Source organism: Ictidomys tridecemlineatus, chromosome 6 (genome assembly GCF_052094955.1).
Source record: "Ictidomys tridecemlineatus isolate mIctTri1 chromosome 6, mIctTri1.hap1, whole genome shotgun sequence".
NCBI classification, from domain to species: domain Eukaryota; kingdom Metazoa; phylum Chordata; class Mammalia; order Rodentia; family Sciuridae; genus Ictidomys; species Ictidomys tridecemlineatus.
In genome coordinates, this window is record NC_135482.1 from 108706952 (window position 1) to 108719128 (window position 12177).

At 35.8% G+C, this 12177-nt stretch overlaps 1 protein-coding gene across 23 annotated transcripts in view; it reads right to left on the reverse strand.

Annotated features, from left to right (window-relative positions):
• Positions 1-12177, reverse strand: part of Erc1 (ELKS/RAB6-interacting/CAST family member 1) — a 502961-nt gene that overhangs the window by 72889 nt on the left and 417895 nt on the right. For 15 of the 23 annotated variants that reach the window (XR_005731973.2, XM_040281166.2, XM_040281167.2 and 12 more), the window contains one exon: positions 4678-4776. Coding sequence is in view for 22 of the 23 variants with exons in the window: in XM_040281166.2 (XP_040137100.2) it covers positions 4678-4776 (99 nt within the window). In the remaining variant the exon portion in view is untranslated. Of the gene's footprint in view, positions 1-3224; positions 3292-4677; positions 4777-12177 lie in introns of all 23 variants that reach the window. The other 8 variants (XM_021732184.3, XM_021732182.3, XM_040281176.2 and 5 more) reach the window with 1 other exon arrangement.

Sequence of the window (12177 nt, forward strand, 5' to 3'; positions counted from 1 at the left end):
TTAAGTCAGCTACATAATAACTCCTCAGTAAATCAGTTAAACAGATTTCTGGGTTTAGATTACATTAGACCTAATGTAATTAAGTTGTTAAATGATTATTAAATCCTGCTGAAATTCTACTTAGCAAATACCTAAGAGGAATGTCTGAAAAGAACAAGAGGAACCATGAGAGAAAGCTGACTGCATTTCACATGGATTTTTCTTAGGCTGAGGACAGAAAAGAAGCTATATCATTCTTTTTAAGTGGAGGTAATCCTTGGTCTGAGCATCTTAGGAAGGTTTCTTGACAGTTAATTATTTTAAAGACAATGTCACTGACTAAATATCTTTTATACAGGTGTGTACACTTTATAGGGAGTTTCTTTACAAATTTCAAGGTGTTTTTCCAAGGGGAAAAAAATCTCAACATATAGAAGATCAAACTGATAAAACAGAGATACAATTGTTGATATTTCTTTGCTATCTCTCTTTTTTAAAAAATTTATAGTTGTGGATGGACAGAATGCCTTTATTTTATTTGTTTATTTTTATGTGGTGCTGGGGATTGAACCCAGTGCCTCATGCATGCTAGGTAAGTGCTCTAAACTAAGCTACAGCCCCAGCCCTACTCTTTCTTTTTTTGGCAGCCACTAGTCCCTTTCCAGACCGCAGAAATGGCTGGGGACCTTGAGTCACAACTTTCAAATCTATTTTGCATTCTTACTAATAAAATGAGGGCGCTGGACTAGAAATAACAACAACAACAACAACAACTAACATTTACTAAAAACTTACATTTCCTCTAGATAGAGCTAACGTTGATGACAACAGCAACAATAAAAATAGTAACAGACATACTGAACTTGCTGGGTAAATACTGTTCAAAGCATTTACATTAAGCTAGGAATTTATCTAGAACCCTCTGTGCCAGGTACTAAAAATCTCATTTTTGTAGATAAAGAAACTGGAGTTTAGAGAGTTTAGGTCACTTTCCCAAGGCCATTGGGTAGGTGAAGGAGTCTAGATTCAAAGCTGTACAGTTTGGTAGCAGAAACATTTCTCTCACAACTCATCTACTTCTTAAAACCACTACCACCTTAAAGATGAGAAATCAAAGTACAGAAAGGTTGCATGCCTTGTCCAAAGTCATACATAATAGGTGGGGATGTAAGGATTTGAACCTGGGAATTCTGTTTCAAAGCCTACACTCTGAACCCTTATCCTAACTATACTACCTTCCATGAAATGGCCTCACTGCAAAACCCCTTTCAGCTCTGTAATTTTATGATTCTCTTTCCCATCTGAGTATTAGTCATCTTTAGTAAGACTCATACTTTGCAAATAATTGGTGTACTGCAAAAATGTTTTAGTTGCACAACTTTAAGGTCTTATGTTTGACACAAGAATCAGCAATTGCAAGTTTGAAATTAAGGGGAGAAAATCTGTTCTCTGTAGAATTAGCAGAAAAAAGAGAATGAAACTGGATACCAAGTCAAACTTCTGCAGTGTTTTAGGGGTTACTCATGCATTACTTAAGTAAAATTGTTATCATATAATGATTTTTGTAGCATATTTTAGAAAGTTTGAAAGACTAGATCATGGAAATTCCAGCTATGACCAACTAACTGCAATTGCACTGTGTTAAACCAGTGGCAGTAATAGTATCATTCAGTAAGCTCAATAATACAATAATTAGAAAAAGTAAAATCAAGAGCATCTGAACTCTTGCTAGGAGTTATTCTATTCTGGTAGAAGAAAAAGTAAAATAGACACTTTTTGGAACAAATGTTCCAAACAAATGTGATGGTTTGTTCACTTTTCAATCTCCAAGGGAAGTTATCTAAAGGATCTTCTTTCTCAGAACATTAACATGTTTCTTCTGATTCACTAGAAAAAGCAAATGCAAGAAAAATATCAACCTGTTTATGTATGTGGGGGAGGAGCTTCCTTCTGAGATAGGCCAAGAATCTCCCATATTCCTCCAAATGAACAAGGCAGGACCATGTTCATTCCTGAGAAACAAGTAAGCTACATTGTATGGCTCCTTTATGGCTGATGATGTCAAATATGTACTCCTGTAGGGTGGCAGAAAAAGACAACCAAAACACTGACTGTCTTAGTTTTAGTTTTCTCTGGCAGGCAGGTAGTACTTGAACCCAAAGAGCTTCTTGGTCGATACTGTGTATTTCACCTTCATTTGCACCCACAGGATAAAGCTGTTTGGAAAGCTGCCCATCTCACAGTTTATGGCCCATTTCCACAACTTACCTCTCCATCCTCCTTGGCTGTGTATAATAGTTAAAAGGGCTACATAAGACTGTTTCATTTTAAGCAGTTTAACATCAAGACGCAGACATTTCAGGGAGAACTGACTCCAAAACAGTGAGATCATCAATTAGCATCAGCAGTGAATTCAGGGAGTGCAAGGCCACCAATATGTGTGAAGTTATTAATCATAATCATTACTTTTCTAAGAAAAGGATTTCCTTAGTTAAACCTCAAGGGCATCAGATCAAAGGGTGATACTACCACATCTGGACCATATTTTCTAGCCAATTGGCCTGGAAAAGAGAATCTAGACAGTGTCCTGGCAACTGTTGAACACAGCAGCGTTCTATGAAAAGGGAAAATAATTCTTTAGACTGACTTCTAAAAAGTCTTCTTTTACTTCTTTGCTCCTCCTCATTTTTAGGGAAAGTTTGAAAGCAATGTCAAAGCCTGAGAGCGTATTCTAGGTAATGACCCTGAGAATTTGGAGTACTCTACTATAGGCAGAAGCAAAAGGAATAAGGTGTGGTTCACAATCCACTTAAAAAAATGGACTATATATTTAAAATTAATTATCATAAGAAAGACATCTCAAACCCAGGCTATTTGATCAATTTTCTATTGCCAGTTTGATTTAAGTATAAACCTAACCAGGACACTGTGAAGGTAATTTATTAACAAAATCATTACTAGAGAAATTTAGTCATATGCCCTGGAAGTTCTCCCAAAAATGTATAGAAAGAAATTGTAAAAGTGACTATTAACACACATAGAAAAAAAAAACCAACACAAAATCCACCCCACTATGTCAAATCCACAGCAATACACACAGGAATCATGTAAAATAGAAAAAAACAGAAAGCATACCAAAGGATTTCATAAATTATACAGAAACAAGTTGTGAGAATGATTGTGTAAAAAGAAAAAATGAAAACAAACAAAAATCACTTCTGTAGTTAAGGAAAGCTGTTTCTCACCGTTCTGAACAAAATGGCTGAACTAAGAGCATCTGATTGGCTATGCCCATATACCCTCCTCCTCATCCTATGGGGAGAGATGACAAAGGGAACAATGCCCCGGGGCAGCATGGGAATGAAAAAGAGTTGGTTAGTATTAAAACAAAGACAAAGACATAATGTAGCAGAAAAGAAGTTCTTAATTCTTTTTTTTTTAAATTTTAAATTCTAATCCTCTGAACTCTTGAAATTAGTAATTATTTTATCATTACAGTTCTGTCTTCCTGCCTTTCTCAAATGTTGTCTCTCAGTAATATTATCCAGCTTAATTTTTTTTTCTTTCCTTTATGCTATGCCTTTTCATTTTTCACCTCTTTGCCAACCACCCCTCCAGTTCTCTGTTGCTTCATGGGAAGGATCTAAAATGCATCTTAGATATGCTGGCATAAATACAATTCAAGGTATTAGGAAGCAGGCAGAGAAAGCAAAATGATTTCTTGGCAGGGAAGGACTGCTGAGATCAAGCAGACCATTCTCCATTTTGCTTTAATTAAAGACTTCCCTCTAAAACATTAGGTGGGCTTCAATTGGCTTAGTACATGTCAACATATTAGGACTATACTTTCTGAATTTCAGAAATAATAGCAATTTGGCTATCACTGCTACTTTCATCTGCAGTATTTCTGCTACTTCTCTTAGGACAGTGCCGTAGCTGTCATTTATGGAGATGTTTAGCAGGGGAGTTTTTTGTGACTCTTTAGTCATATGGATGTAATTACTTGATTATTTTTTTCCCCTTAGCCATACATTTTAAGATTGGGTGTGATGAAGATGTTGAAATCTGAGTTTTGGCAATGGGATATGAGGTAATCTATTCACCACTCTCCCCCATCCATCACTTTCAAGATTTTGGGAGAGTTCCCTTCTTCTAAAAAACTAGAATTGAATATGGCTTCCTTTAGGCACATCAATGTCTCTTCTGCATTGATGTGAAATTGAAGACAACGATTTTCCTTGAGAATGACATGTTAGAGGGAACTACCAGGAAATGGAGTGAAGAAACTTTCACTTTTAATAGGTGATGAGCTGAGATTTCATAATCTGCAATTAAATAGAAGTAACCTCTACACTAAGTTGTGCCTCACTGAGCTTACAAAGAGGGTCTTGTTTTTCTAACAAGGCATTGTTATTTAATAAAAAAAGCAGGACTTTTTCCCCCTGTGCAATTCAAGGATTCCTTGACATTTCAAATTTTTCAAGAACCTGCTTTTAAAAAATTTAGAATCATCAACTTCCTATGTGGAAATTGAGTCTGTGTTTAAAAAAAAACGTGAAGGAGTTTTCAAACCTGAATTAGATATTTACTTTTCTTTTTCTACTTTATACCTCAGAAACTGCAGCACACTAGTACAAAATACATAAAAAAAAAAGGTGTGGTTTTTTTAAAAAATAAAATATTCAGGGGAAATCTTACCTGGTCTGGGGAGGGCTTATGATTCGTTTGATTGGAATGGGAGGACTTGAAGTGGTCGTCTTCGTAGTTGTCGGCCATTAGCTTCATTCGATTTTGTGTCTGAGGAAATGATTCATAAGGTTAAATTTAGACAAATCTCCTAATGACATACTATAAAGCAATAAGTACCTTAAGAATTTTATAAGGATAAAATAAACCCCATCTTCAATGAGATCAATTAAGCAGGATTTCTGAGATCACTGGAACGTGTTTAGGCACTGTTATGGACAGAATTGTGTAACCTCCAAATTTATATACTGAAGCTCGTCAATGTCACTGCATCTAGAGATAGGATCTTTTTCTAGGGGAAGGGGGAATACTAGGTGTTGAACACAGGGGTGCTTTACTGCTGAGCTATATCCCTACTCTTTTTAGATTTTACTTTGAGGCAGTGTTTTGCTAAGTATGATCTGGGCCACCATGTTTGGGGGAGATAAGGTCTTTAAAAGGCTATTAAGGTTAAAGAAGTCATAGGGTAAGCCAATATGACAGTGGCCATATAAGAACAATAGAGAGGTCCATCTCTTCTTAGTTTTTTGCCATGTGAAGAAACAGAGAGGGCTGGGGATGTGGCTCAAGCGGTAGCACGCTCGCCTGGTATGTGCGAGGCCCGGGTTCGATCCTCAGCACCCCGTACAAACAAAGATGTTGTGTCCGCCGAGAACTAAAGAATAAATATTAAAAAATTCTCTCTCTCTCTCTCTCTCTCTCTCTCTCTCTCTCTCTCTCTCTCTCTCTCCTCTCTCACTCTCTCTTAAAAAAAAAAAAAAAGAAACAGAGAGGAAGAGGCCTCTGCAAGCCAGGAATAGAGCTCTCATCAGGAACTGAATCAACAGAAACCTTGATCTTAAGACCTCCCAGCCTTCAGAACTGTGAGAAAATAAATTTCTATTGGGTAAGTTACCTGATCTATGGCATTTTGTTTGGTTTCTTAAGCTAATGAAGACAGGTACCCAAATTGGTATTGGAATTTTTTGAGAGGCAATATACCCAAATCAAGCATTTATTTATACAGTGCTTTTCATTTTGAAATAAAGACTGGATTCTACTATATATAGGACTCTAACTTTATTTTTTACTTTATGATATATAGGACACATATTTCCATGTTACTATTATAAGAATCTATACATCTTTTAAAACAACTATTCAATTTTTTGGAATGTTATAGATCATAAAGACCACAAATATCAGGGGAAAATTTATCATTATTTTTAAGTGAAATAATTATATAATCATCTAGAAAGTTCAAAAGAATCATTTGTAAAATTATTACCAACTTACTATAGAGTTCAATGATCAGACAGAAACTACATATATAAAATTCAATAGCTTTTTTTTTAATTGTTGGTCGTTCAAAACATTACATAGTTCTTAATATATATTTCCCAGTTTGATTCAAGTGGGTTGTGAACTCCCAATTTTACCCCGTATACAGCTTGCTGTATCACATCAGTTACCCTTCCATTGATTTACATATTGCCATTATAGTGACTGATGTATTCTGCTGTCTATCCTATTCTCTACTATCCCCCCTCCTCTCCCCTCCCCTCCCTTTTTCTCTCTCTACCCCCTCTACTGTAAATCATTTCTTCCACTTGTATTATCTTGTCTTACCCCTCCTTTCCTCTTATATGTAATTTTGTATAACCCTGAGGATCACCTTCCATTTCCATGCAATTTCCCTTCTCACTCCCTTTCCCTCCCACCTCTCATCCCTGTTTAATGTTAATCTTCTTCAAGCTCTTCATCCCTACCCTGTCCTTGGTTACTCCCCTTATATCAAAGGAGTCATTTGGCATTTGTTTTTTAAAGATTGGCTAGCTTCCCTTAGCATAATCTGCTCTAATGCCATCCATTTCCCTCCAAATTCTATGATTTTGTCATTTTTTTAATGCAGAGTAATACTCCATAATAGCTTTTTCTTTATATCATCAATTGATACCTTCAGGTTTTGAAAATAAAATATTCTAAAATCTTTCTCCTCAATCTTAAAAGATTAATATCCCATTGCCGTTTCTCCATGTTTATCAAAAAGGAGGAATGCACTGGTTATTCTATGTGATTGGTTAATTTAAGCCCTGAATAAACGAATAATATACTGAACATTTTAGAAAATCATTTCACCAAGTATGCAATTCAAAAAATGCAGAATACACTGTGCATAAAGTTAAATCCTAATATATGTTAAAATCCTAATATATATCGCACTAATAAAATATTATAAATACTTAAAGTTTTAAAGTATTAAAAATTACTATTATCTGAAAAATAAAGTTAAAAAGAAATAAAACTTACCTGTGATTCCTCTAATCTGTGATAATCACTATAAATATTTACATATATCCATTTGGTTTCTTCTCTGAGAACATAAAAAGGTTCTTCTGATTTTTCTATTTCTTGTCTATTTCTATTCTACAATGTTACTTTAAAAATTAAGGTATTTTAGGGGCTTGCGTTGTGGCTCAGTGGTAGAGCACTTGCCTCATACGTGTGAGGTGCTGGGTTTGATCCTCAGCACCACATTAAAAAAAAAATAAAGATATTGTGTCCATCTATGACTTAATTTTTTTAATTATGGTATTTTATAGTTTATATTTATATCTATAACGACATGTTGTCCCTTCACCAATTTTATTTTGTCAAAATTTAGTAATCTTAGGGTTATGGTTATTTAGTGGTAGATCACCTGCCTAGCATGTATGAGGCACTGGATTCGTTCCTCAGAACCACATAGAAATAAATAAATAAAATAAAGGTATTGTGTTCATCTACAACCCCCCCAAAAAAGTACATTCTTTAAAAAAAATTAGGTTATTCTTTAACAATTATTTTCTAGAAACATTACAAAAATTTGATTTAGTTTCATGAAGAAGTTTACAGAGATACATAACGATGACTGGGTAAGCAAGTGCTTTAGAGTCAAATTGCTTAGTTGGAATTCTGGCTGTGCATATTATCAGCTTGAGCAAATCACTTAAATTCTCTGAGCCCGAGTTTTCTTACCTTTAAAATGAGAACAACGTAGAAATTTCATTCCTAGCTAGCATAAAATTAATACCCAATAAATTTTAGTTATCAATCTTCATCATAACTATGTTTTCATGTCATTAAATATTATTCTAAAATCTATTTTTTTTTATGGCGGCAGAACACTCAGTTGAATGGAAGTTTAATGAGTCCCATATTGTTGGTCATTTAGGAGCTTTTTATTTTCATTTAATACATATATACTTTAATATATATATACATATATATATATATTTAGTTGTAGATGGACACAATATCTTTATTTTGTTTTTATTTATTTTTATGTGGTGCTGAGGATTGAACCCAGTGCCTCACATGTGTGAGGCAAGCGCTCTACCACTGAGCCACAATCCCAGACCCTTAATGTATATTTTTAAACCAGTTCTTCTTCTAGTATGCAATGGTAACAAAGAAAATACAAATCAATAAATTATCTGCAATATCTAATCTCTCTTTTCTGGAATGGTCCCATGACCCTTGTTATGGTCTGAATGTTTGCATCCCTCAATGTGGTGGTAAGAAGAAGTGGGGGTCTTTGGGAGATGATTAGGTCACAGATTAATATCCTTATAAAAGCGGCCTGCAGAGCTTGTTCATACCTTCTGGCATGTGACGATGAAGCAAGAAGGTGCTATTAACAAAGCAGAGGGCGGATCCTCTCCAGACACCAAATTGGCTGAGGCCTTTGATCTTGGACTTCCCAGACTCCAGAACTTTGGGCAATAAACTTCTGTTGTTTATAAATCACTCACTCGCCGCCAACCGCGCCTGCAAGACTACCAACTAAGAAAAGCCCAGGACCAGATGGGTATACAGCAGAGTTTTACAAAACCTTTAAAGAGGAACTAATACCAATACTTTTCAAGCTATTCCAGGAAATAGAAAAAGAGGGAGAACTTCCAAATTCATTCTATGAGGCCAACATCACCCTGATTCCTAAACCAGACAAAGACACTTCAAAGAAAGAAAACTACAGACCAATATCTCTAATGAACCTAGATGCAAAAATCCTCAATAAAATTCTGGCGAATCGGATACAAAAACATATCAAAAAAATTGTGCACCATGATCAAGTAGGATTCATCCCTGGGATGCAAGGCTGGTTCAATATACAGAAATCAATAAATGTTATTCACCACATCAATAGACTTAAAAATAAGAACCATATGATCATCTCGATAGATGCAGAAAAAGCATTCAACAAAGTACAGCATCCCTTTATGTTCAAAACTCTAGAAAAACTAGGGATAACAGGAACATACCTCAATATTGTAAAAGCAATCTATGCTAAGCCTCAGGCTAGCATCATTCTGAATGGAGAAAAGTTGAAGGAATTCCCTCTAAAATCTGGAACAAGACAGGGATGCCCTCTCTCACCACTTCTGTTCAACATAGTTCTCGAAACACTGGCCAGAGCAATTAGACAGACGAAAGAAATTAAAGGCATATAAATAGGAAAAGAAGAACTTAAATTATCACTATTTGCAGATGACATGATTCTATACCTAGCAGACCCAAAAGGGTCTACAAAGAAACTATTAGAGCTAATAAATGAATTCAGCAAAGTGGCAGGATATAAAATCAACACGCATAAATCAAAGGCATTTCTGTATATCAGCGACAAATCCTCTGAAATGGAAATGAGGAAAAACACTCCATTCACAATATCCTCAAAAACAATAAAATACTTGGGAATCAACCTAACAAAAGAGGTGAAAGACTTATACAATGAAAACTACAGAACCCTAAAGAGAGAAATAGAAGAAGATCTTAGAGGATGGAAAAATATACCCTGTTCATGGATAGGCAGAACTAACATCATCAAAATGGCGATATTACCAAAAGTTCTCTAGAGGTTTAATGCAATGCCAATCAAAATCCCAACGGCATTTCTTGTAGAAATAGATAAAGCAATCATGAAATTCATATGGAAAAATAAAAGACCCAGCATAGCAAAAACAACTCTAAGCAGGAAGTGTGAATCAGGCGGTATAGCAATACCAGACCTCAAACTATACTACAGAGCAATAGTGACAAAAACAGCATGGTACTGGTACCAAAACAGGCGGGTGGACCAATGGTACAGAGAGGACACAGAAAACAATCCACAAAACTACATCTATCTTATATTTGATAAAGGGGCTAAAAGCATGAAATGGAGGAAGGATAGCATCTTCAACAAATGGTGCTGGGAAAACTGGAAATCCATATGCAACAAAATGAAACTGAATCCCTTTCTTTCACCATGCACAAAAGTTAACTCAAAATGGATCAAGGAGCTTGATATCAAATCAGAGACACGGCGTCTGATACAAGAAAAAGTTGGCTCCGATCTACGTATTGTGGGGTCGGGCTCCAAATTCCTCAATAAGACACCCATAGCACAAGAGTTAATAACTAGAATCAACAAATTGGACTTACTCAAATTAAAAAGTTTTTTCTCAGCAAAAGAAACAATAAGAGAGGTAAATAGGGAGCATACATCCTGGGAACAAATCTTTATTCCTCACACTTCAGATACAGCCCTAATATCCAGAGTATAAAAAGAACTCAAAAAATTAAACAATAAGAAAACGAATAACCCAATCAACAAATAGGCCAAGGACCTGAACAGACACTTCTCAGAGGAGGACATACAATCAATCAATAAGTACATGAAAAAATGCTCACCATCTCTAGCAGTCAGAGAAATGCAAATCAAAATCACCCTAAGATACCATCTCACTCCAGTAAGATTGGCAGCCATTATGAAGTCAAACAACAACAAGTGCTGTTGAGGATGTGGGGAAAAGGGTACACTTGTACATTGCTGGTGGGACTGCAAATTGGTGCAGCCAATTTGGGAAGCAGTATGGAGATTTCTGGAAAGCTGGGAATGGAACCACCATTTGACTCAGCTATTCCCCTTCTTGGTCTATTCCCTAAAGACCTCAAAAGAGCATGCTACAGGGACACTGCTACATGGATCTTCATAGCAGCACAATTCACAATAGCAAGACTGTGGAACCAAACTAGATGCCCTTCAATAGACGAATGGATAAAAAAAATGTGGCATTTATACACAATGGAGTACTACTCTGCATTAAAAAATGATAAAATCATAGAATTTGCAGGGAAATGGATGGCATTAGAACAGATTATGCTAAGTGAAGCTAGCCAATCCCTAAAAAACAAATGCCAAATGTTTTCTTTGATATAAGGAGAGTAACTAAGAACAGAGTTGGGAGGAAGAGCATGAGAAGAAGATTAACATTAAACAGGGGTGAGAGGTGGGAGGGAAAAGGAAAGAGAAGGGAAATTGCATGGAAATGGAAGGAGACCCTCATGGTTATACAAAATTACATACAAGAGGAAGTGAGGGGAAAGGGGGAAAAAACAAGGGGGAGAAATGAATTACAGTAGATGGGGTAGAGAGAGAAGATGGGAGGGAAGGGTATGGGGGATAGTAGAGGATGGGAAAGGCAGCAGAATACAACAGACACTAGTATAGCAATATGTAAAACAGTGGATGTGTAACCAATGTGATGCTGCAATCTGTAAACGGGGTAAAAAATGGGAGTTCAGAACCCACTTGAATCAAAGTGTGAAATATGATATGTCAAGAACTATGTAATGTTTTGAATAACCAACAATAAAAATTAAAGGAAAAAAAATCACTCACTCACTTATTTTGTTATAGTTGCCCAACTGGACTAAGACAACTTTGAGTAAAAGTAGGGAATTTTTATTCTGTCACATGGTATTACATGACAAATGAAGTCTTCTGAAAAGTAGCTTTTAGAAGAGGGAGTGAAGGATAGAGGAAACAACACAGGCTCAATCCAGAAAGTGAGCAAAACATCTGCATATCATTCATTTGCTTACAAAAGCTTTCCATTATAATTTTAATAGGAATGTATACTTGGCTAGTTACTTTCTTAGAGCATGAGACAATCTTTAATACTGATATCTAGCATTAAGTTAAAAAACTTAAAAAGAAATCCAAATAAAGCATGCACAAATCCGTTTTCAAGCCAGAAAGTATTTCAAGTACTTCTTAGGAATGACTATGTAAGCCTGAAGAAACCCATTCCAGTAGAAACCTAAGATCAAAGATTACTCATTTGATCCAAGTAAGCAAATATAGAAATAGTCTTAAGAACTTACTTTTCCTTCTAAAAGCCATGACAATGATCAAGTTTTGTGTCCCTAGGTTGAGTATTCAGAAATTGGTGCAAAGTCTGTTCCTTACATAGTCATGATGCTGAGTACTAAATGTCTGACAGCTCCCACAGCATGAGATGTTACATAGATCATGTAAATGACTCTACTCTTGAGTTTTGATCTTGTACTGCACTCTTCTCAATATAAGACTGTCCAAGTGTCTTCACTTTTGAACTGTGCCATGTGCACATAGCTCAAACCCCCTTGTCCCAATGACATCAAGAAAAG